General features: G+C 36.2%; 2 protein-coding genes across 2 annotated transcripts in view; one reads left to right on the top strand and one right to left on the bottom strand.

Annotated features, from left to right (window-relative positions):
• Window positions 1-13109, top strand: part of LOC123311927 — a 127286-nt gene extending 114177 nt beyond the window's left edge. The window contains exons 6-7 of the mRNA XM_044896064.1: window positions 9946-11466; window positions 12840-13109. Coding sequence (XP_044751999.1) covers window positions 9946-11466; window positions 12840-12899 — 1581 coding nt within the window. The 3' untranslated portion in view covers window positions 12900-13109. The remainder of the gene's footprint in view (window positions 1-9945; window positions 11467-12839) is intronic.
• Window positions 13110-13933: 824 nt separating this feature from the next.
• LOC123307108 (dynein regulatory complex subunit 3-like) lies at window positions 13934-26724 on the bottom strand. Its single transcript, XM_044889327.1, has 8 exons — window positions 26342-26724; window positions 25140-25423; window positions 23604-23776; window positions 22920-23268; window positions 19438-19758; window positions 18594-18821; window positions 14991-15130; window positions 13934-14204 (listed from the first exon to the last, which is right to left on the bottom strand). Exons 1-8 carry the CDS (start codon window positions 26559-26561, stop codon window positions 13997-13999), a joined length of 1923 nt encoding a protein of 640 aa, XP_044745262.1. The 5' UTR covers window positions 26562-26724; the 3' UTR covers window positions 13934-13996.
• Window positions 26725-27018: the final 294 nt, after the last annotated feature.

The raw sequence follows: 27018 nt of genomic DNA, 5'->3' as shown, positions 1-27018 counted from the left end.
GCTTTTTTAAGTTTATTCGAATTGATATGAAAAAATGCAGATCCGATCAAGTTGAAAAACTTGGCCCAAAATAACATTTTAGGGAATTTGGACGTCATCAAGTGTTTAATTTTAGTGCTATAGTTCCCTATAGTTGGGGAGCCTAAGAGGGAAATTCGGGAGTTACTCGAGCGTGTCAGATTAATATGAGGGTAGATACGTAGGACCCTACCAAAAATTAGACCTGTATATAGGGGGAATTGTCTAGGACAGCCTGTCAGAATAGTACAAAAAAACGATCATTGTTCATACTCGAGCGTGTCAGATTGAGAAATATGTGATTAATTACATATTGAAAAGTATACTTTCTCTTGATCTAACAATTTAAGTGGGACGAAAATATATTGGAGGGCGACAAACTTGCAAAAAAATCGTCACGTGTAGGTACCTACAATCTCGAGCGCGGTGTTTTTTTCTTATTTTGAAGCTCGTTTTGAAACGAATGATTCAAAAATAAATATAAGCTGACAGTTTTAGCAAGCTGAAATAATAAAAATTGGCTATAAAGGTCTCAAAAATAAACTTTTTGAGTTATCCCCCCTCCTGGGCTTCAAATTGTTTTCGTATTGATTTTAAAAGTGGTAGAGGTAACATTCTCTTAAAGTTTTGTCCGAAGAAATTTTTTCCACGTCCAAAAGTTTTTGAGATAAATATATGGCGATGAATGTACATTAGAATGGGATTCTACATTAACCTTGCCCTTTCGCATGTATAGCTAAGCTCCTCGCCGTCATCATCCTTTAGCTCGAAAATGGTTAAGAGTATGTAAAATTGCTTCAGATGAAAGTTGTATAGAATTTTATAATCTGCAACTTTTATAATGAATACAAAATTGATTATAGGTACACGACCGGAGATATTTAAAAAAAAGGCATTTTTATCATTTCCAAACTTAGAATATAGAATAACAGGAAGGAGCATATTGCTCATTTCAATTTGACCGGAATGGAGGAAAAATATGGCCGACATATATTTCCGTTTCAACAGTGACGTAGGACAATGAAGTTTCCAAAAAACTAATTTCAATAGTCAGTTGATTCTGATTGATCAAAAAAATTAGGAAAGCACTGACGCAAAGTCAGAAGCGTTTTCAAGCTCGTTCAAATTGATAATCAAAGCGGAAATTCACCCCGCCTAACACTGCTTGGCTAGATACTTAATGGTATTAAGGTCTATGACTTAACATCACCTACGCCCATGGAGTGTTATTGTCATGGGATAACCTTTTGTTATATGCAAAGATATTACTGTGTAATATCTTTGGTTATATGTCATGAAATTCAGGAACACATAATTAATACCTGATATTCAGCTTAAAAAAATCACCTACCTATGAATTATTCACGCTACAATATCCAAAATCCTTATTTCCAGCAAATTTCCATCCAAATTACCAAAATTAAGTTAAAACATCACTTTGTTCATTTGGCCACAGATAACAGAATCATTTGACTTCCAAGTCTGCCACTTTTCAAATCAAAACTTGGAAGACCAATATGGCCGTTTCCGTTGCACAATTCCCGTCACATTTATTCGAAAAAGCTCCTTCCTGATATTCTATGTTCTAAGTTTCCAAACGGTTAGATTGAGAAACTCCTCCCTGATATTAATGTCTGATTAATGGGTCAACACCTCTACAGCACCGAGATTAACCGTCTGTATGAAAATCTGACGCACGAGTATGTACAATTAACGCATTTTAAAAGGACCGCTGTGACCTTGGATATCCTTTGAAAATCTGCAAGTGTGTGAAAAACTTTTTGTTTACCATTTTCAACTCTTCCGTACGGCCAGCCCCACCACGCAAACTGTCAGATCGAGTAAATCCCGATTAAGCATCGTGGGCTCCCCAACTACTAAATGTGAAACCTGAAAAGTATTTTTAATTTTTTCCTAGAAACCACATATTTCTCAGAAATGAAATTCAGCAGACATTTTATGACATCGAGAACTCAATAAAAAAATTTGCTGGTGTTCCTCTATAATTTTAAGGGGTGTGAAACATTTCTCCGTATTCATATTATACCATTTATTGATTAATTTTAGATACCTTTTGCTTTTTTGAGAAAAAAAATAATTTATCAACAGGTACTTACGTAGTCGTATAGATTTATCTAGTAGGCGGATATCATGCACACACTATAGGGGAACACGACAAATTGAAATGAAATGGAGCGGGCATTCTACAGTGTGTCCCGGCATGACTTTGCGATAGTTTGAGGACATCAAATATACCTAATTTTATCGACGAAAACACTCACATTTTTGCGCCCCTTTTTTTGGAATAGCCGCCATTTTAAATTTATTTTTTCATTTTAGTTGACCCTTCAAAATAATATCTATTTCTTTGGATTTGAACGTCCTACAGATATGAAAAAAATGTTTTTTGAAAGGTAATACTAACACCTTTTATTGAAGTGTATTGACACACTGTATAGAATGCCCGCTCCATTTCATTTCTGTCAGTTATTTGGTTTCTGAAGAAAAATGGGAAATTGCTTTTCAGATGCCATCTTCAGGAGGGTGTATCTAAGTAGGGGCTGCTGAAAAAATATGAATATATGAAAGATTTTTTTTACAAAGAATCACTTTTTAAAATTCAATTATTTATTTACATCCTGTATATAAATGAAACTTTCCAAAGCCACAGTGACTATTTGGAAACACATGGGGCTTAAGCCTAAAATGGACTAGTGTGGTCATACACTGCGGTTTTATAGAGGTCAAAAACTAAAGAGGCAACCACTCGCAACGGCTGGCCTATATTGATATTACGGGAGCTAGTTTAACTAACAACTGCCACAGCAAGACTTACGACCCTCATACTTACTTGAATTGATTTTGGGACTTGGAAGGAACAATCAAGAAGGTATGTGTAAGTTTCTTGGGAACAAAAGTTGTCAAAAAATGAAGGTGAACAATAGGACAGCCCTCTGGATTAACACTCCTGGACTTCCACAGGCATATAATGATTGGTTCACCTTTCACCGAACTATATCAAAATGCTCTTGGAGCTAGCCTCATCTGAGCTTCGAGTAATGGTAGGACTGCTGTTGGGACACTGAGTATCTTTTATAGGGCATGGGGAAGTCAGCATATGAGACATGCAGGCACTGTGGATCGAAAAAGAAATAGTATGCAACGGGCTGACCTGAGCCAGTCTTGGGCCCTCATGAGGTAACAGTCAGCCTTTGAAAGGTTTTTCGTCTCGCACGGACTGAAAAAAAAAAGACCGAATGGACAGAATTTATTTCAATTACGAGTTATTCGTCAATGACTACAAACCAGTTGTTCGAAGTCATACTCCGGAAATTTCAGACTTTTGAACAAAATGATAACGTCCTCGTTTCTAGAAATAAGCGCACAAAAGCATCATCTTTCATTATTTAGAAGAACTACTTTCTCTTCAATTCACCACATGGTTCTCCCAGATGGTAAACTAACCTTTGTGGGTATAATTACAATGCCCATGTCTCTGTGAAGTAATAGATATTTCCTCACAAATCGGCTAGGTGTTACCTTGCCGTGGGCTCACACTTCAGTAGTCCATCATTGACTATCGTCTATCGTGTGTGTCGTGTCGGTCACTTTCCATGGCATCAAACCCGCATTCTCAGCGTCGGTGCTCGAAGATCGCCCGATTATGTTATCAGAGTACAGAGTGATTCCCATGGACGATGCTCTGTTGCACAAGCCGGATTACACAACTTCACGTGAATTGGCACGCCGACAATGCCGATGGTTTCAATGGAATAAGAAGTAATTGCCACATTCCGCCAGAAGCGGTCTCGAGTTTGCCAGTCAACACCTTGGATTCTGTTCCGGGCGATGGGCTCTAATCTGTTCCTCACGCTGCTCCTCTGCCGCAGTCTTATATCATCGGGAATTACGCGCTAAAAACATGTTTTTTCGATTCATGACGTACCTGCAAATTGCCAGGTAGAAGAACTAGCAGAAAACATCCAAATAGTTCAATTGATGGACAGTACATTCTAAAAACCAGAAACGTCGCTTGTGCTCTTGACTCCAGCAAGAAACGATACAAAGTGATTATTCGAACGAATTCAATGTTTCTATATGTATCTGGGAAAAATGTTCCTAGATAATTTAAATTGGGTGAGTCTCAGAAGTGTAGTTCTACAGGGTGTTTCATGAGTCGTTGGCCATAGCTCAATGGTGAATGCAGGTCATCCAGGCCTTTCAGAAAACTTGCTTGTTTTGTATCCTAAGGCTATTAGTTTCAGAGATACGGGGTGATTCATGAATATTGGCCTAAATTTTCGATAGCCATAACTCTGGAATGCAAGGTCCAATTTCGATCAAACTTGATGGGTTTGTTCACTTAAGAAAGCTCTTCCAAACGGTTTATGGAATATTAATATTTTCATGGCAGTACTCAGAATATCCTGATTTTTCATTCAAGCTCCAAAATCTATATTTTTCGCATCCCTTACAGAAATTTCGTTATTACCACGAAAAACTACATAACCCATTCTAAGGAATTCAGTTTTCACTTTGCATGGCACACTTGTAACAAGGGAATAGGAACCGGACGAACTCATATTTTGTATCATTTTTTCGAAATGCGGTCCTGTTTTTATTCCTTCGGTGATAATTTTTATTGTCCTTTGCTGAGATTCTGAATTATTTTAAATTCTGTTCAAAGCTTCATTTTAAACCCTCAGCACATACTGAGTGTTCGTAAATAAGTGTTTAAAAGTATGCCAAGTCGAGCTGTGAATTCTTATGAAAAAGTATATTGAATTTAGATATAAATTATGTAAACCCTCTTGAAAAATGTAATCCGTAAGTGTATTTACTTCATAACAATATTAACAACTATTAAAATTTATTCTTCCGAAAAACATTTTTAATTCCTTTGATAAAACAACAATGAAGGAACCGAACGAATTCATGTTTTATGTCATTTATTCGAAACGCGGTCCTGTTATTATTCCTTTGGTGATATTATTCATTGTCTTCATTCGTGAATTAAAAATTTTTAAAATTCTGTTCAACTCTTTTTCATTTTAAACACTCAGTTCCTACTGAGTGTGCGTGAAAAAGTGACAGACACTTCTAACTTCTCTTATGAAGCAAATATACTAACGGATTATATTTTCCAAGATGGTTTACATCATTTGTGTGTAAATTCAATATGTAATTTCAAAAAAATTCACAGCTCGACCTTGCATACTTTTAAACACTTTTTAACGAACACTCAGTATGTGCTGGGGGTTTAAAATGAAGAAGAATTGAACAGAATCTCAAATAATTCAGAATCACGGCAAAGGACAATAAATACTATTACCGAAGGAGTAAAAACAGGACCGCCTTTCGAAAAATGACAAAATATGAATTCGTTCGGCTCCTATTCCCTTGTGACAAGTGTGTCAAGCAAAGTGAAAATTGGATTTCTTAAAATAAATTATGTAGTTTTTCAGGGCAATAACGAAATTTCTGTAAGGTATGTAAAAATAGTAAAAAATATAGATTTTGGGGCTTGAATGAAAAATCACGATATTCTGAGTACTGCCCTGAAAATAATGATATTTCATGCGCCGTTTGAAAGAGAATTCTGAAGTGAACAAACCCATAAAATTTGAACAAAATCGGACCTTGCCGTCCAGAGTTATGGCTATCGCAAATTTAGGCCAATATTCATGAATCACCCCGTATCTCCGAAACTAATAGCCTTAGGATACAAAAAAAGCAAGTTTTCTGAAAGACCTGGATGACCTGCATTCACCATTAGGCTATGGCCAAATTCTCATGAAACACCCTGTTTAACTCCATTCACTTTTATAAAAGCAGTCGATTGGCCATGGAAACTCGACACATTCCACTCTCTATAGGACGAAAATGTGAGGTTATGACGCTTATCAAGTCATTTTTGGATTTCAATCAACGCTATATTGTTCACTCCACATATGAAGGTCTTAGTAATAACGTATTTCTCTTTCACTATTTTCGCTGTTTTTTCATTATCGATCGATATTTATATACTCAGATATAGTACCTACTCGATACGATCTTAAAAATTAGTTATCGCAATACCCCTGATCCTCATACAAAATCAAGGGGTTGTGCTCACCCCCGTTAGGGGGATGAAAAATGCGGAAAAGTGGTACCCCCTCGAATCAGGTCCGAGCGATTTTCCACATTTACATCAGTCAGTCAGTTCATTATTTTCAGTCAAGTATTCGTTGAACCACCCTGTATTTATTTATGCAATGGAGAAAAATTGAATTATTGATATAATATGCGCAGTTGCTCGAGAATAGGTGATGTTGGTTATTTTCTTGTACTGTAATGACATCAGTTATTGATTCTAAAAATTAGTCAAAAAAATCAACCCAAAGATGAAATTGATGCATCTTATGCTTTTCCCAAATTATTTTAATACCACATTTGTCGTTGAAGAAAAAGTTCAGAAAAGACCTGATTTTCTGAAAAATTGGGTGTTTTGCCTTTCTTTCGAAGGGGGTTGAATGTAAGGTTCACATTTTCACGTAGACGAATGACACGTTAAAATAAATAAATTCGACGTGAATGAGCGGATCTCAATTCAAAATATAGAGCTTCTTTACCGATCTTCTGTCTTGTCTCTGTGGCAAGCACTTTCGGCATTTTTGCACCGATAACAAAGATTAACTTCCTCTTCAGTAAATAGTTGTGGCAACGTCAATTGGACATTAACGACATTTCTTGAGTTGGCACTCATGAAACCTTACACCGTTTTAGTTATAAAAAACTTGAGAAAATTCTTTCATGGCCAACCGACTGCTTTTATAAAAGTGAATGGAGTATGCTTTTGGTTGAACATTCGATTTCTACATTTCCCTAAATGTAATCTTGCTAACTGGTATATTTATTTTCGAAGATAAACCTTGAGAATATAGCAAAAAAAATGTTATCTCAGTGATTAAATTTATCAATATCAAATTATTCAAATTTTAACTTGAGTTGACCCGGATTCGAAAAAGAATATAAAAATTGAATAAAAAAGTTATTGCCATATTTGTTGAGCCCTGTTCCAAAAGTGGAGCATTGCAGTGAGCATTGAAACTTCTAATGAGTTCATCTTTAAACAATTTATTTAAAGTTTAGTGGGAGCGCCCACCAAAGTAGCGTAGCACTGACATGGCACATACATGACAAGGGCGATGCATAATTTTCAGATATCGAACACACATCTGAAAATTATGCGTCGCCTTTGTCATGTATGTGCCATGTCAGTGCTACACGGTACTTTGTTGGGCGCTACCACTAAGCCTAGTTGCACACACACCGATTTTGGACGGCCCGGAATAAAATCGGCCGATATTTTATCGGTAGCAGTTGCTAGCACACTAACCGGATTTTTACCGTCTAAACGATCAGCCAACGTTCCCACACGTGGTTCACTATTGGAATTTGGACGACCAATATAAAATCGGCCCACCAAAATCGGTGTGGGTGCAACTAGGCTTACGGAGCCTTCTTTGTTTTTTTTCAATTGAACGAAATATCGCCTTCTGATAATTTACTTAAGATTTTCAAGGACAATGCAACACCAACTGTATACTTTTCATTCAAATCCCTCATGGGCTCTAATTACAGTGATAACCGACGTTGAAAACATCGCAGGCCCGGATCTACGATTTTTTCTGACCGGGGCAAAAATTAATGATGGCCCCCCCACCTCTGAGGTTCTTAGGAAACATATAATTGCATATTCGTCATCGCGTTTCAACCCGAGTTATTTTTTTCACTAATTCGAGGTCGTTGATTACGAATATGCAATTAGATTTTTCCTAAAATGAGTACTTTAGGAAAAATATCACTCTTATTTTTTTCCCATTGTTCCATTGAAAGTTATTTTTTTTCCTATCTCATCTTAGGAAAAATCTAATTGCTTAGTCGTAATCTTCGACCACGAATTAGTAGAAAAAATGACTCGGGTTGAAATCGTTCGAAAAATAAAAAAGTTTGTTTTTACAAGAATGTCGTTTGCAACCCTCGCTCACCTATCGTTTTTACCCGCGCTTCACGAACGAAATTATTACGAACGAAAATTAATTTTTTCAGCGACATATATCGACCCGGGTCATTTCACTTATTAATTCGAGATCGTAGATCACGAATATGCAATTTGATTTTTTGTAGGATCAGTATTTTGGGAAATAAATCCTTTTTAGTGCAATATTTCGAAGAAATTGGTCAACTTTGAGGAGGTGTAGCAGCCAGAAAAAAAAAAGTCATATGCTGATTTTTTTGTGATAGATTGGTTCTTCGCAAATAGAAAAAACCACACTTCATTCATCTACCGCTAACAGTTTAGATTTTATAATTTTTTCCGCGAAGGTCCAAAATTTCCGATTTTCCATCGACCATACCTTGGAAACTTAATTTTTAAAAAATATTATTAGTGTACAGTACGAATTTGGTTTTGATCGGAGACCAAAAATATTTTTCAAAAAATCCATACAGTATGGAAGTTTTAAAAATTTTCGATCTCTACGATTTCCCCCAATATTGTTGTCTTTACTAAATCAAGGTCGTAGATTACGAATATGCGAACAGAATTTTGCTGAAAGGATTAGTTTTTAAGTTATGGTCCATAAAAAATCGGAAATTTTGGCCCTTAGTTCCAGATGAAATGAGGATGAGTCGGTAATTCCCCAGGCAAAGAAATTACTAGCTCTATGCTTGCGACACATTGTAGACATATCCTATCTTTTAACCTATTTCACCCAAGTGTGGCGGTCATTCCTAGATGACTGAATAATACATATACAGTTAATTGATCCTTCATTGATTTTGAAGATTTTTGGCATAGTGATGGTTAATCATGTTTCCATTCTACAGTTTCGATTTTAGCACTAGGAAATTATTTTTTTCCCAGAAACTACAAAAAAAATTTAACCTCTGGTTGATTTTGGCGCCCCCTTAAGCTGACGCCCGGGGCAAGCGCCCCGCTTGCCCCCCCCCTAGATCCGGGCCTGAAACATCGTTTCAAGAAGGGCCCATTTGAAGCTTAACACTCGATATATGCATTAGGGCATTAGGGAATGGAGGTTTTAGTGATTACGGTATAAAATTTTAATGCATATATGAGAGGAGGACGAACAAACCGGTTGTTTGCAGCTAACGCCAGCTACTTTGCTCTGGGTCAGAGAGCCCTTTAATAATTATAGAATAATTCGACAAGATTCTTGGATTCACTCACAATATTCATATGATATTTTCAAGATATTTTATTCCGACTGCCCCTAACTCCTCAACTCACGCAACTAATGAGTCCTATCATTATTGGACATACAGATTTTCAACCCTGATAATGAGTCGATTGGAGAGAAGCGCTTTTTTTTCCAAGAACTAGTTGGCTGGCGGATGGTCTTTTGTAAATATGCAAAATCATACCTATAAAATTTGCAGCGTTTTTTATTCTCTTTTATTATCTTTTTGAGCATATCTGAGTGTTTCATTAGGTACGCGAACTGTTTTAAATGTTGACATGTGGATTTCCAAAGAAGAATAAAAAATCGTTGTGAATTTTGCTCGAGTTCATTATGTAGACAATTTTAAAAAATATTTTCACGTGAATTATTCTGAATCGAAATCGAAAAAAACCGTCTATGAAGCTGCAATAGGGACAGTTTACATATTTGAATAGGTATTACTGATCTCGAATTAGATAAAATTTTATGTCTTAAAACATCAATGGCTTTAGCCTAGTCATTGTGGAGCAATGAGGAGAAGTTAAATGATTAATATGCTTGCTATCGTAGTCTTTGTATACATTTCCAGTTATAAGGAAATGAATCAGAGTTTTTTGTTATTTATGCCTCGTATGTTCTGTAAACTAAATAATTGTATAAGAAATTCATAACTTCCTGAAATTTATGAGAGCCTTTTTTTCAGCAAAAACCTTCGAAATCCCCCTCCAAACCGCATGCCATCTACAACGCATATGCACAAAGTTGGGTCTTTGATGTAGATCAAGCGGCAGGATCAAACAATCTTGCATCTTGCACCAAATCTCTGCAGAATGGCAGTCCAAAGAAGAAAGAATCTCAGCTGAATGGTCTCCCGAAAAATCACCTCCCAACAACAACAAGCAGCCCTGAGAAGACACAGCACGTCGATAATCCTATTGTATATATAGAGGAAGCATCGGACGATAGCACGAGCAATAGCGGCAGGAAAATTGAAAATATGAAAAGTTTCTCCAGAACTGCTTCTCCTGTGCTACTGTCAGAAAGTTCTTCGCAATCAAGTTTGAATCTCAGTAGAACGAATAAACCTCCAATCTACGAATATTTGGAAAAATTGACAGAACCTGAAGTTTACAGATCCAGGCTAAATTCCGCGCTAAGCGATAGGGAGGATAAGGAATCTCTTGGTCAACAAAGCTGTTCAACTCTAACGATGCACTTGAGAGACAGTGTGAGTCCACGGTCTGAAAAAGTACAGTACGCATCCTTTATGCAAGAATTGCAGAAAGCGATAGTAAGTAAGAAAGAAACCGGATCCCCTCAGAGCACAAGTGAAAGTATCTCAGTTTCTGAGAAAACGCAAACTAATTCGAAGAGTAGCAGTAGACAGGAATCTTCTAAATCTGAGGCAAAAAGTAGCGATGGTGATTTTTCAAGAAAGCTAGAGGCCGCTCTTCAGCTCATACAGGACTTGGAAAGTCCCAATACCATAGAAACTCCTTCAGAGGCGAAATCTCTGGGAGAGTTCAAGGAGAGGGAGAGGCCCACAGCTCTCTGGAGGAACAGCAACGCTAGTAGTGAGGACAGTGATAAAACTCAGACTGGCATAGGTTCTATTGGAGAATTGACTTCACCACTTACAGAACGTCAACCTGAACTACGAACATTCAAGCCTTCGCCGACTGGTAAGGGTGCTAGTATCATTGTTCATCATCCAAATTCCCAAAGTACCTCCGGGTATAGTTCACCATCCCATCCCGCGAGCTCCGCCAGTACTCCTACGCAAAACTGGTCCACCACCTCGTCAATAAACGGTAGCAATACCGAAATCATCCAACCAGTATCATATTCAATTCACAATTCCAAATGCACCACTGTCATTTCCTTGTTCACGCCAAACGGTGTGAACCAGAAGGGAAAATCTGTTACCTTAGTTTCTATAACTGGCGACAACGACCCTGTAATGCCATCAGAAATAATACAAAGATCTACCAACCTTGAAACAGACACTTCGTTAGTTAAATCCGATGGATTGGCCAGAAGGGAATCAACTGCGACCAGCCGAAACTACGGCTCGAATGGTTGGAAGAGCCTTCTGAGAAAAAAGAAACAGACTCCAAAGTTGTGTCCTGAATTGGAGGGTGCCATTATTAAATCCGAAAGTTTAGCTTACTTGTCGGATATGGAACTGCTAGCTAGGCACCAAAGAAATAACGAAATGCATAGGGTAAGAAACAATTCACTGGTGATGGGATATCAGGGATAGGGTTGTACATATGAGGAATGCCAGGGTCTTCAAATAGATCGATGTAACTAACGACCTCATTCAAATTTTGCACGCCCTTCTGCAGTAAAAAATCTGTTACATAAAGCACGATGAATCAATTAATGATCTAGCGAACCTGTCATTGAACGAATTCACTCTACCTTCGTTTCATTTCAAACCTTCATTCATTTTTTCATTCCATATATTCATTATTTTTCGAGTCATTTTCTCCATATTCATTCACAAATCACATTTTATCATAATTTTTCCTAGCTACATTCTACATTACTGAAGCATGTTGATAGAATAGATTCTCAGTCTGTGATAACTAATAGATAATTATTAATTAATAAATTTATAGATTATATATTATAACAAATACTTCGTTGAATCCAAAAATTGAAAAATGGTACTGCACGAATTGTTCCAATTTAGTCGAGGGGGAATTTTTATAAAGAAGAGGTTTTTTTATAATATTGAACGGTTTTGTTTTTTATGTTCTTTTATTTTCGTTGCGTGTATATACCAGGAGTTAAATATATTTATTTCATTCCTAATCACTTGGATTTAATAGACGACGCTTGACCAAGGACTACTGAGTGATTAAATCAACTGAAAGACACAATTAGAATTAAAGAAAAATAAGTTTCCATTATAAGTGTTTTGTCAAGCGTTTCTAAACTCCCCGATTTTATCCGTAATTTTCGTGCAGTGCTCACTGTCACTCCAAAATTTCATTTTTCCGCACAAGTGTGGAAAAAATTACATCAATGTTTTATCGCAATGCAACTTTTTTTTTACTATCGTGCATTTTCATTTATTTTCCCCAACTCATTTAAGTTTAAAAAGCGAATTTCTCCCCTGTCATTGGGGGGTTACTTTCTTTCACCCTATTTCGGGTAAGTGATATTTTAAAACTGAAGTGGAAAATTTCGTAGTCCCGTACTTTTCCGCACTCATTTCAGTTTCTAAAATGTCACTTTTCCGCAACGGCTATCGCGTGCGAGAAGATAACTCTTTTCGCACTTGTTAGGAAAATACCTATTTCTATTTTATATCGAACATAAACCGAATTAGATTTTTTAAAGATAAGAAATATTTTAATTTTGAAAACTATACACAATAAATATTTCAATTCTACTCATTATTCACGTAGTAACCATTCTTCGATTCCTTGAACTATTAAATCCAAAATTAATCGATTAGTATTTGCTATGTGAAATATTAATTTGTATATATGGGCTGGAAGATCTAGATAGTTAGCCCTTTGAAACATTGTTCAATAAAATTCATTTCTACTACTATTTGCTAGAAAATATTTTTCTTCTCTACAGAAAATAGAAGAGCGAGTGATACAGCAATTGGGAGTACCAAGGACTGAATCTAAGTGTTGAAGATGCCAATTTGAAGACGTTCCATCCTCGAGTATCAATTGAAAAACCCTTTCCCAAGCTGCTGGTCAGCCCTGTCCATTTTCTAGTACTGAGAAACATTTGTAATAATATTTATATTTTCGAAACTGTAACATTATACTCTGTATATATTGTTGTTTTAGTTATATAGTTTATACGATTTATTCTATTTAAATAAATCCCTTTTCCTAATTCGTTTTCTATCTTTTTTTTTACCGAAATTTAATGATGAAACTTGCAAACTTACCTAAGGCAAGATCCTTCTGCGAACTAGTTATAGATAGTTTCTACGCGTGTCGAAAGCTGCTGAAAAATTCAGAAAAATATGGGATCACTTGATAATTCGTCAGGACCAAACGGTCGTCGAGGTTGACTATCGAAAATTTTCAAAAAAATGGAATCAATTAAATAACCCTCAAGACCGAACGACTGCATGGAGCTCCATAAAATTTTCAGATTTATTACTAGATGAGTTGCCCTTTCAGAATTTGTATCACAATTTCATCTACGGTTATTGTTATTGAGAGATAATCCACTGAAAAGGTCACTATCGAAAAATTTCCAAAAAGATGGAATCAATTAAATAATCGTCAAGACCGAACGGCTGCATCGAGCTCCATAAAATTTTCAGATTTATTACTAGAAGTGTTGCTCTTTCAGAATATGTATCACTTTTTCTGAGATATGCCTGTCGAAAGCTGACATGCAAAAATAAGGGTTTTTCGAAAATTCGTCAAGACCAGACGGTCGCACTGAGGTCGATGAAATTTGGAGATTTACAAGAAGAGTTGATCTTTTAGAATATGTATCAGTATTAGTTCTAGGACGTATCTACGATGATTTTTTCAGAGAGCCTTTCAAAGTGAACTCGTGCATAATGGAATCGCAAACATGGTCTTCTCAAAATCTCCAGGTTCGTGAGCCTTACAAAATTCGTTCCAAATTAATTAATTTCTTCAATCTACTATTCAAGGCAATGCAAAAATGTATTGAAATCATCTAAATAGATATTATTTCATCTTGAATGAAAAAGGAACTCGAAACATCAAGAAAAATATTCAAGTGAAAACAAATTTTTTTCAATTTTCTTCGTTATCTTCTAATGTATCGATACCAGGACCTCCAGAGATTTCCGAGGGATTCTGGCCCAACAGTGAAATATTATCAGGAGGAATGCTTATATGCAGATCATCTAATTCAGACCATTGTTGCTTGAATTCTTGAGTATGAACTTCAATAAAATATGTTATCTCCAAAATCTTGTCTCTGTTTCTTTGGATCTCATTCCTGAAAACAATTTATCAGATTACTAGCTCTCTTTCTATCGAACTGTCTTTATATCTTTCCACGAAGGCTTAATATTTTATTACTATTAAATATTTGTATTTGCACTTGCTCTCAATCATGTGCTGAAATTTTGTCATGAAAAAGTGCTGACTATTCTCACAATTAAATAATAGAGATATACTGCTCCACAAAAGTTAAGGAAGTTCAAAGATTTTGTGACCGTTTCAAAAGTTGCCGATTCTTGGGAGTGAAAACTCTAAAGTGTTTCAGAAGACCCATTGAACACGTTTGGGATTAGCAAAAAAGAACTTTGAATTCTCATCAACCACCTCCACATACACTTCAAGTACTCAGACGGCTTTTATACCGCAACAAATAAATAAATTTTCACCTTTAACTGTAAAACTAATAAAGAAATAGACTAATGAGTTAGATAAGTGAGTAAACATTTAGGCTCGGTTGCTCAGTTCACGATTAAAGTTGATCCTAGATTTATTTGATATTTCTTCAAAAGTCAACAAGAAAATTGCTAATGTCAATAAGCATTCATAATGGACAAAAATATATGACGGAATATTATCGTGATTGTCTCTGAATTAGGCAATTTTGCCATCGCAAGGACCCCGTCAGGAAGCACGTCCCACCGAAGAAGAATAGGTATGTTGACCATCGTCAGAGCAACACAACTCCTATTCCGATATAAAACACTTTTAATTGACGGACGTTTCGATGTAACTCGATAAAATTAGCTAGTTGAGAAAAAAGTTTTACCTAGATTATACTCACTCATACAAACTTTTGATTGCGGCTTCTTCCCACTCTCTAGCTCTTGAAACTAGTAAATCCTCCCTATTATCGACCATCAGGAGGTGAACATCTCTGGACCCTGCTAATGCATTCATAAGTGTTTCTCTGTCCTTAACATACTGCAATATAGGAGTTCTATCAAATGACTGCCCTATTCCTAGCATAACAAAACTGTTATCCTTCCATCGAATATGTATGAGAAACTATTAAATATCACCTCCGAGAGTAAATAAATATTTACTCCATACAGGGTTTCCCACGGTAGGTGGCCTATTGGACGTTCATAGACGTTTACAGAGAACGGATAGTATGATTGTTCTGAAAATTTGGGTAATACTGTTCAAACTTCTGATTTATCTGACTATATTTTCAATTTTCAATGTTTCGACGTTGACGCTTATACGAAATAATACTACAAACTTTGTTATATCATATGGGATACCCTATTTATTATAATATATATTTTTTTTCGCTTCTTTCTCCCCATTTTGTCCAGTACTTCCCTATCCGTATTCCTTATACAGAGAAAAAAATATAACAATCAATGTTTGTTCACATTATGTTGTTTTTTGTTTCATTTCTATCCATGAAATTCTAAAATTTTCAGAAAAATACTAACGTTCTCAGTACGTAAGAAAGACGTACGCAAGACGTAAAAAGTACCGAATAATCGTCATCTAAATTCGTCTTCGAGACGTCTTCAGGCTGTGACATATTAATGTCACCATAAGGTCTCACAGACGTCACCAAGTTGGTCACCATACGTCCGAACATGACCAACCAAAGACGTCTTGAAGACTAAAATTTCTACCTGGGCACTTTAATAGAAATTTGAGGTTATTTCCGAAACCATGAGGTTTTCGTATGTGAACATACTTATTGTGTATTTCTCTCAAAAGTAGAGTGTTCCATTTGAAAGAATCAACTTTTTGTTATTTTAGTACCGAGTGACGGGACGAAGAATTTCGGGACATCCTGTATATCACAAACCCAGTTTTTTCTACATCAAACTCATCTTCGGGATTTCAGGGATATATTTTCAAAATTTTAGCTTCCTTAAATATGAAATGTCTTTTCTGTGCCTATTTCATTGTATCCATGATTTTGGGAATTTCTCGTGGAAAATCGTATTTCCAAAAGTATCAGGAAAAGAGATAGGGAAGTACTAGACAAAAATACTCAGATGATAAAGTGATGCGAAAAAAGTTATAATAAATAGGGTGTGCCATTTGAAATAACGAAGTTTATAGTATTTTTTCGTATAGGCGGCAACGTCCCAATATTGAAAATATTTTAGTGAGATAGATAAGAAGCCTGAACCCTAATACCCAAATTTTTAGAACAACCCTATATGATTCGTTCTCCGTAAACTTCTAAAGTTAAAGCAGTAGCAGGAATAAAAAACTCACGAAATAATGGCTTCATTCTGGACAAAAATAACAACTTACTCTATGATACTGAAAGCATACTCGAAAGGAGGAAAGAATATATGGAAGAGCTATTCGAGGAGAAAGAACAAACAGACATCGAAGTATCAGGATTCTCAGGGCCGGAGATAACACTTAGCGAAGTAAAGCACGCAATAAAACGTCTAAAAAACAACAAGTCACCTGGTCCGGATGGTATACATAGTGAAATATTGAAACTATTCCAAACCGATCAACATAAGATTCTAACCCGACTACTCAACAGAATTTATGAAACAGGAGAGCTTCCTGCAGACTGGTTAGACTCCACTTTCATACCTCTTCCTAAGAAAGCAAATGCTACCAGATGCTCTGACTACAGGATTATAAGCTTAATGAGACATGCCCTCAAAATCCTACTCAATGTTTTACACTCTCGAGTATATAGAAAGCTTGAAGAAAATACAAGCGACGTCCAGTTTGGCTTCAGAGGTGGATTTGGAACACGAGAGGCTCTCTTCTCCATTCAGGTTTTAATACAAAGAGCTAGAGACGTGAACTGCAAGGTGTACGCATGTTTTATCGATTTTGAGAAGGCATTCGACAGGGTTCAGCATAACAAACTGTTTCAGATGTTGAAGGACTCAGGCATCGACGATAAAGATTTACGGCTTATCAGGAATCTGTACTTGCAACAGAAGGCAACTGTACGGGTAGACAACCACAACACCCAAAAATTCAATGTTAAACGAGGAGTTCGTCAGGGATGTATTCTCTCACCGGCTTTATTCAATGCCTACTCGGAGATGCTGTTCAGGGAGGCTGTCAACGGAATGGAAGAAGGCATAAAAATCAATGGTCGAGTAATCAACAACCTTCGATATGCAGACGACACAGTACTTTTAGCTGACAGTGCGGAAGGTTTGCAAGCACTAATCAACCGTGTTGTCGAAGTGTGTGAGAGGTATGGCATGACACTGAACTGCAGAAAGACAAAAGTCCTCATAGTGAGTAAAAGCGAGGAAGTACAACATCAATTTACAGCATATAATAATACCTTGGAAGTAGTCAACAAGGTAACATACCTAGGATGCAGTCTGAACGGAGAATGGGACCACTCACAAGAGATAAGATTCCGCATAGAGAAGGCGAGGGCAGTTTTCAATCGCCTCAGAAAAATATTATCTAATATGCATCTTAATATACACTTGAGAGCACGAGTCTTAAGATGCTATGTATTTTCCACTCTTCTTTATGGAGTGGAAGCCTGGACAATAACAGAAGCAACATGCAAGAGATTGGAAGCCTTCGAAATGTGGTGCTACCGCCGAATGCTCAGGATTTCGTACATCTACCATATCACGAATGAAGTTGTTATACACCGGATGCAAAAGGACCTGGAGATATTGCAGTGTATTAAGATCAGGAAAGTGTCATATCTGGGACATGTATTGCGCAATGAAAAATACCAACTGATTCAGGTGATTTTACAAGGCAAGATAGAAGGAAGACGGTCTCCGGGGCGCCGACGAACATCATGGCTGAAGAATATAAGGCAGTGGACAGGGATTACGACCATTCAAGTATTCAGGGCGGCTGTCAATAAAATAATGTGGACCAATGTGATTGCCAACATCCACAGAGGATAGGCACCAATAGAAGAAGAAGAAACTTCTATTAGGCCATTCACCGTAGAAAACCCTGTATAGTACTCTACATAATTACTAAAAAACAACTAAATTATTTGAAAAAATCGTTATGCAATAGGAGGTTTCATGAATATTTCAATATTGGAAATATTATTCTATATTGATCAGAGCTGCGAGTACTCAAAGCACTTCTTATGCTGAAAGATGCTTTTTTAGACCTTATCTTAGTGCTTCGTAAACACGATGAATGAATCCTTTAGTATTTCGGATCACCCAGGATGCTAGTGAATAATTTTATAACGGATTCCTCTAAAGTAGAGTTGTGGATGGTTCCATACTTGAAATATAATGAAATCGTATTGTACTTGAGAGGATGATAATTCCGCCATCTTGAATATCTTATAGAAGCGACTTTTGGTGGAATAGTTCATTTTGTGGGTTTCAACTTCTTAAAAAAGACCCTGTATAGAATATAGAAAAGACCTATCTTAAAGGCTATAACTCATAAACCTACCAAACAGACTTACTGGTCTCAATCCTGGTGGCACCCTTTCTCTAGGCGTTTCCTCTTCTTTTTTTTCAGGCACTCCATCTGATAACACGTTAATTTCGTTTGCTGACATCATAATCTTCTTTTTGCCGGATTCTTCGTCTCGCTTCATCTCTTCTTGCTTCTTCTTCTCCGCTTCAATTCTATCTTTTTCTGCTTCTTCTTCTTCGAAAACAACCGTAGCGTAGTAGGTCTGAGCAATTTCCTGCGATTTAATTCTGTATGAAAATTTTCAACCTTTGTATACAAATGCTCGATTTTGCGCGTCTAATTATTCATACGAATCATTAGAACACATGATAATTTTTGAGTTATAGGTAGATCTAACAGTTGTATGTGAAAAATTCGACTAAAACTGCCGACAAAAATAATCATTGATATATTTGCACAATGAAATATAGCGCAAAAAGTTTACTATACCGTGCACCAAAAATATAAAATACGGGAAAGGTCGTATCTGCTCTTGGAATTTTTTTATAGGCTCGTTTTTTGTTACACCACATAGACTTTCTGGCAGAAAGCTCGAAAATATTATCTAGTATGTTGAATACGGTAATGAATAATAACCGTGTTGTCAGACATAACATAAAATAAGAGGAAACCAGATTTAATAATGAGGCGAATGACGACGTAGATACATATTTTATGTAGATATGTGGAACAAGAAGGTACAATGTAAATTTGTACTGAATATTCATTTTCCATTCCTGATTTTCAGCATCAGCACAAGAGGTGCTGCGCACGTGGAAAATAATAATCATTTCGTGCTTGTTGAACAGAAGACCCCTAGTAGAAGCAAATATTCCTCTTTGGTTCAATACCTGAAGATTATCACTAAACTCTCCTACCACATCTCTCATAGTTACAAAGATTCCTTGCGCTTGTTCTATGAAATTGTTGATCAAATCCAATAGGACATGTTCGTAAGTCTCGTTCAGTTCCATTATTTGCTCACATAAGGTGCTTTCCAATTTCATGACTGATTTCCAGGTCGCAGTCGATAGTTCTTCGAATTTCTTTTGGAGTCTCCTCATTTTTTTCTCCAATTTCTTCGAAGATTCCCCCATGTTGAAGAGCCAGCGTATTTTTCTCAACTGCTCGCATATACTGAGTTTTTCCTTCAGGAAATATTCCATGTGCTCCTGTAAGTTTTAAAATCATTTAAAATTTATCAATTTCGCATGCCGAAGAGCCAGAGCCGCCTATCAATTTAGTAGAAAAATAGCTCTCATCGACGAACCATAATTTAATTAGTGAATTCTCAGGATCAAGCATACCTTGCCAACTGATTTTGAAATGACCATATGCCCAGTTCGAAAACTCATAGAAGTATACTTCTCGAGTGGAATTTCCATACTGATTATGTGCGTTATACAGTGCGCGTCAAAATTATGGAACAAGTTCATTTTGTCATCAAAATCCTGAAACAGGTCAACTTTTGTTCCACTTTACCAAATTTTTATGCATTTTTGAATGATTTTTGTTGCACTCTGTGCCATCCCCATCAACCCTCTAATTTTTGATTAGGGAAAGTTGGTCATGTGGTACCTACTTTTTTGGCAAGGTCTTGGTACCATCTTTACAGGGGTGCAAAAATTTTCAAGAAAAAATAAAAAAATAAAAAATTTGTTAGTTCAAAGAGGTTCTCAGCATGTGCACTTTGTCATGGCTCATTTACTTTGAGACGATGATACCTGATGAAATTTGTCACCGAATGAAAGTGGATCATTACACTTTTGCTCATGCCCAACTTTCAACCCCTACGAAACCTTCAATGGAGAAAAAAAATGGAGGACATTGGAAATACATTTCGCAATTTTATTACTTCGAATTTCAAGTCTCTACATGGTTGTACCTGGTTACACATTCATAATATTGATGAAATTGCGTTGTCAGAAATCTTTCTTTGAATTGAAACATTTTATCGAAAAGTTTCAACTTCAGTCGAAACCTACTAATTACATACCTACTTAAGATCATAACTGAGGGGCATTGTTTCACACATTCTAATTTTTCACGTGAGGGAGTTGAAGGGGTTGAAAGTTGCGCATGAACAAAACTGTAATGATCGACTTTCATTCGGTGACAAATTTTATCACGTACCATCTTCTCAAAGTAAATGAGCCATGACAAAGAGCACATACTGAAAACCTCTTTGAACTAACTAATTTAAAAAAACAATTCTTCTTCAATATTTCTGCACGACTGTAAAGAAGATGATACAAAGACCTCGCAAAAAAGGTACCACACATGACCCACTTTCTCTATTCAAAAAATTTAGAGGGTTGATGGGGATTGCACAGTGTGCAACAAAAATTCTTCAGAAATACATAAAAATTTGGTAAAAGTGAAACAAAAATTGACCTGTTTCAGGATTTTGTTGCCAAATATTTTTCTTCTGAGAAAATGAATTTGTTCCATGATTTTGATGCGCATTGTATATAATAATATTAATAAAGATTGGGTAAAAAAACTGAAAACTTATAATAAAAAAATTGAAAATATCTAAAACTGGGTGGAAAGAAAATTCTCAAACTTGAATTAAAAATATTAACTGAAAAGCTTTACAAAATGCATAACATCGATAGAAGGGATTCGGAAATGATATGAGGTATTGTAACGTGGTTTCCTCGGAAAAAATTATCTCGAGCGCCAGCTATTCTTTTCACTAGGAAGAATAGCAAACCTACCAGAGTAGTTGCTAGTCGGAGACAGAGTTCGCTGTTATCTAGGGTGGTAGCAATAACGAAGTAGTCAAAATTAAATTATACCAGTTTATTCACACCTTCGGAAACTGATTATTTATATAAACAACGGAAATATATGTAGGTATGAAATATGAGCGAATCGATCAGCAAACATACATTCTGGAACTTTACGAGCACTTTATAAAGTTTATAACGGGTACAGTGAAAAATCAAAGGTTGTTCAATAAAATGCGCCAACCAGAACAGACGAAATGGATAACTAAGGATGACCTCGCGAAGGGAAATGACTTGCTATACGGTATCGGGATGTAATTAATTGTATTTCTCCAGAACTGAAAGAAACACAACCAGGGCGGATCTACTCGAGACTTTTATTCACTACCCCAAGGGCTTACGCTCCATGACTGATAGCGAAGAAAAGGTCTATTATGAGCGCAACTACGAGATTTCACTGACGACGAGCGGTATCTCTTATTTTCTACCCCAAGGGCTTACGCACCATGACTGATAGAAAAGAAGAGATTTCTATTTCAACACTTATGACGTGGGAACGCGAACAGGGGGGTTGACGGGACTTCCTCTTCAATACCCCAAGGGCTTACGCACTATGACTGATAGCGAAAGAACAAGTCAGACTCGCGAAACAGGGTAAAGTACGGCAAAAGATAACAGAAAGCGATAAAGTACAGCAGTGTCAAAGAAATAAACGGTGTAGGTCTAATAAAGAAACTGAACGGTATAGACGGGGACCTACCTCCTTTACTTCAAGGCACTCGCGGAAAACGAAAAAGAAAAATTAATTTCCAAGAGCACTAATCCTCGCAAAACAAAATTTACTCTAAATTTGTGGAACGGCTCGTCGTAAACACAGGTAATCAAAGAAGAATCGCAGAGAAAAAGAGTCCCGTCGCGGGGGAAAATCTGCTTTTATAGGCAAATCCCCCACACGTTGAAAATCTGAAAATTTCAGAATGCGACAAGAGTAAAAAGCGTTGTCAGCTCCGGTTTATCGCATATCAACATCAGAAAAACGTCGAAATCTTCAACGGCATGCAAGAAAAACAACATTAAACACAGATAAACGGTTTTTTTACATTTACTCTGCTTATCGGAATGAATGCATTGAAGATTTGAGAATTAAATATTTTTAAAGGCGGAAATGTGAAATGAAAGGAATGCTCTAAAATGAATTCCAATTTCCTCAGAAAATTCGGATTCATTACAGTATCTGGAATGAATTGATTAATTAATATTTCACGCATACAGCCATCCTGTATAAATGAGTGGCAATATTGGCTCTATCGTAAAAAATATTTCTTACTCATTGAAGAGATAGGTACCCTTTTATGACCTGAAAAAAAAATACGAAAATAGAAAATTTGCAAAATGGTGAGTGCACCTGTGTGATGGTTGATGGGTAGCTAAGATTCAGCTTGAGATTAACTAAAAGTTTCTAACCCCTCAGACCTCCGTCCAACAGTTTGCTGATACACTTTTCACACAATAGATTTCAATCTATGGTTGAGTTTTACATCTCGATTGAGCAGAAGTATTGATTCTGGTCCTAGGTATCAATTTAATACATACATACTTACGATAGATTCAGACTGATTTTGTTTGTGTATCGTTTCGACACTGTCTCTGAAATCTGTGTAATCACTCTGCCTTATTTCATGTTGCACCTGGCCTATCTTGAAAATGTCCTTACAGAGACCAACGATATTCTCCTCGTAAGTGACATACAAGTTGGTAACTTCTCCTCCGATCAGCAGCAATGCTGATCCTTCGGGGTCATTCTCGAAGAACGAGTCGAAAAGTCTACGAGTATTCAGATATTCGACGAAACTTTCGGCGTTCATTTTGGCGTCGTATTCCTCTTTATCCAGTTTATATTTATGTCCCAGCTCGGTTTTTTCGTTCTCTAACATCATAAGATAATCGTCACTGCAAAAAGTTCAAGTTTGCATCTTCTCCAAACAAGAATTGCATTGTAATCGTATTAGCAGAGACTAGTTGAAAATTTTTTACTATCACATAACGGCTATTCATTAGATATGTATTATAAATTCAACAGAAGATTCTTTGATAGACTTCAAGACAGAAAGTTCTTTTCCCTTAGACTGAGCTTCAAGATGGATTTCAAAGCAACTCAGTTAAAAGAAGAGTATAACCCAAGTTAGGAAATGAAACTATTATCGCCATTCAAAAATTGACGAGCTCGAATGATTTTGAAAAAAATTAATTGTTCGAGTACCTATTTGTGAATGCATATACTTAACTGAAAAATTTCATCTCCGATTTTTCTCTCGATAGCTGTTATAGATCGGTATTCATAGTATTGCAAATCAGGTAAGAAAGTCGCTATAAAATACTTGAAGTCCTTTAATGAACAACAAGGATTATCAGCCATATTGAGTGATCGCAGAGCTGGTAGTCTTCTCAGGTATACAATCTACGGATAAAGAAACACAAGTCCATAAGGTTTATATTGAATATATGGCGTGTATTTGAAGGTGAGGCTTTTTTTTCAACAGAAGGTAGAACTGGTCAAAATGAAGCGTTTCACCACAAATCACCTAAACAAAACTTTCAAAATAACGAAGTTGAGAAAAAAATTGAAAATGATTAGGTAGTTACTGAAATAGATCCTAATACGACCCTAGACCGTTTGTTAGCTGAATTATCGCAAAGCAGTGGGAAAAAACTTATCTCCTGATTCGACCATGTGGTTTCGTTTAGGATATTGGCTCGTTCGATATTTACTTTTCACCAATAAAATTCGTCTAAATTATTCACGAAGTTTTTCACAATGGCCATCACAATCTTCTTGTACGAACATTCCAACAATCGTCGTAAAAATGGGATGAACTAATGGGGAAACATCATAGCACTTTTTCAACATAACTAACATAAGCACTTTCAAGAAACTGCCTCGATTTTCTACATTTTTTTTTTAACCCTAAATTGCACGATACAACAATTAAGATTCTCTCAAAAGTGACCTGATGCATCTAATCCGATGAATTTGGTACTGAACCATTCATTGTCCAGCCATATGTTTATATTTTGTTTCGTTTTTGCGATGCCGGAGTCATCTTCCACTTATAGGGGTTGTATCTCAGTCATCTTGGATATTTTCTATAGACAATTTTTGGTTGAACGACCTATTTTGATGATTTATACCTTCTGTCAAAAAAAAAAGATAAAGCTTTCAAAGAAGATCATAGAATCTCCTATTTATTGAGCTCAATTTCTATAAAACGGCGCATTTGCAGATGGGTAGCGTTTTTGAGGTGATCGGCCGCAAAGAGATACACAAGTAGAACAATAATTGCATTTTGCATCATTCAGATCTTGACTTGGGTTGACATCTAACTTAAGAAACAACAAGCAGGTAAAACAAAAATATGTTCGAACTCGTCATCAGAACAAGTACAGCACGACAGTAAACTATAATTAAAATAAAATACTAAGAAATCAACTAATTTAAACACAATTGGCTCACAAGAGGTCTTGCCTCGTTCAGAGCAAAGAGAATTAGAAAGGTTTAAAGTCAAAACCAATTTGTTCATTCAAAATATTCAAAATTTTTTATAAGCCTTTATAATTTTGAAATTATCCAATAAGGGACCCTTCTTTGCTAGGTGTAATGCTGTGAAATGTGTGACCGGTGTCGACAAGGTGTTTGGCAAAATATGAAAAGCCAGTCGAATTTGGGTTAAGACAACCCAAATGTTTTATAATGCGTGTTTTATAGTTCCTGAAAGTTCTGCCTATATAAAACGCGTTATATTTAGGGTTGTTTTTTAACTCACATTTTTCCAATCCATGATAGAATTTCTGCCGATACTCAATATCGTCAGATTTTTTAGATCGTCCATATTTTCAATGGCACTTATCCGATTGTCAAATAAGGAAAGTTTTTTCAATTTGATCAGGGTATTGAGGTTTTCTATTTTAGTTATTTTATTGAATGATAGGTCCAATTCCATCAGTTGAGTTAGGTCCTCCAGATTCTCGATTTTTTCGATGAAATTGTTGTCCATTTTGAGTATTTTCAAGTTTTTCATCATCCACAAATGATCGATCCGAAGAATGTCTGCAAAAAAATCCCAATGAAACTGAGTGCTATGCTCTGAAGCCCGTTAGCAACAGCCGAGAATTCTCTAGAGAATTTACTCGTGAATTCATGCGCCGTGAATTATCTGTAGTTACATATGTACTTTCGGTAGAATTCACTGTCCAGTTGCATACAAAATAATCTCTGCCGTATTCTTGCCGAAATTTTGTAGAGAATCCTCCAGAGATATCCTGAAATATGATATCTACAACGCTCAAAACTCTTGGATCCCTTTGATAGTATCGTTGAGTGTTCAAAATATCAAATTATTAAAATATTATATAATAGGTGCACAATGATAGTACTCAAGTGAAAGGTAGTGTAGGTGGATTACGTCCAATTTTAATTTCGGAACTGCTTTGCGAGCAGTTCCTGCGGGTCTCAGCTACCTCAGTTTCCCTCAGGTATATTGTAGACTTCCGCATATCCGTATTATAGTGAATGGGTTCCACCCCTTTGATTTCGGCTGTACATTTCAAATGAAAACTTATAGAGTTATCAAATGCACCCTCAAGATATTGACATTGTAAGATCTTCCTACCAGAGAGAGTTATTTCCCCAAAAAGGATATACGGAGGGCGTCCACTATAACATTTGCCGCTATATATAGCAAAAGTTAGTGGTTATACCTAATTTCCTACAAATATTCAGGAAATGAGACAAATTTCTCCATTCATGATTTTAGAATTGTAGCTCTATGTCTACCTAGACTTATAAATATTTCTCCAATTGGCATTACGATGAACACCTATTTGTAACCGACTTTCAGGGTGAAAGCTTCGAAAGGAAATTGTAAAAATAACTGTTGCTCAATATTTTCTTTAGGTATCCTCCATAGAGGTCTCTGGTATCCTCTTTCCATCATAAGTTGATATGCATTTGACATAAGGTACTCACTACAAAATTCAATCCTCATTTCGGTAATTTTTTCGTAATGTATACCGTCCTGGAGAAGTAATTTCCCGATCTCATTTCCTTCCATTTGTTTCCTCAAAAGATCCTCTAATAGTTTATCATTTATTATACCAGGTAATTCTTCCTGACAAACACGATTTTTGAGGAATTTTCCCCAATCCTTAATCTCCGCATCTTCAGCATCACTTGAGGAACTCGACATTTTTTATTTCCAACAACTGGAGAAATATTGATGTAATGACAAATTTGACAGTTATTATCATCGTTAGAGAAGGAATTATATATTACATATTATTTTTCTATTAGATGAAACTGTTCGCCTCTTTGAACAACAATAGATTTTTTTGAAATTCAAATGTAGATTGCAGCGACATGGTGGTGACATTTCGAAGTAAAAAGTTAATGCAGTCATTGTCATTTTTGAAGGGGATTTTGAGATTTTCTTCAAATAAATCCTTTTTCCCAGTTTATAGTTGTTTTTTCTCAATTTCTGCTGCATTCTTGAATGGACTATACAACCGGGCCGTAATGAACTGTTTGCAGTAGTTCAACATTTCTCCGATAGGGTCCGCTTCAGAAATTATTGATGGAAATATTTCACAATGTATGAATTAAATATATTATTTTTACTCAGCCTAAATTTTCTTCATATAGCTGAA

The sequence above is a fragment of the Coccinella septempunctata genome, chromosome 1, assembly GCF_907165205.1.
Source record: "Coccinella septempunctata chromosome 1, icCocSept1.1, whole genome shotgun sequence".
NCBI lineage: Eukaryota > Metazoa > Arthropoda > Insecta > Coleoptera > Coccinellidae > Coccinella > Coccinella septempunctata.
Note: the sequence above shows the minus strand (reverse complement) of the source record. Positions and strands in the feature narration are given on the sequence as shown.

Excerpts from the sequence above, each read along its gene's own strand:
- LOC123307108 (XM_044889327.1), bottom strand. The coding sequence starts at position 26,561 with ATGTCGAGTTCCTCAAGTGATGCTGAAGATGCGGAGATTAAGGATTGG. Across the intron at positions 23,777-25,139 it reads CTATCATGGATTGGAAAAAT|ATTGTATACCTGAGAAGACT; the intron begins GTGAGTTAAAAA and ends CTTTATCCGTAG. Across the intron at positions 15,131-18,593 it reads TGCCACCAGGATTGAGACCA|TATGTTAAGGACAGAGAAAC; the intron begins GTAAGTCTGTTT and ends CCTATATTGCAG.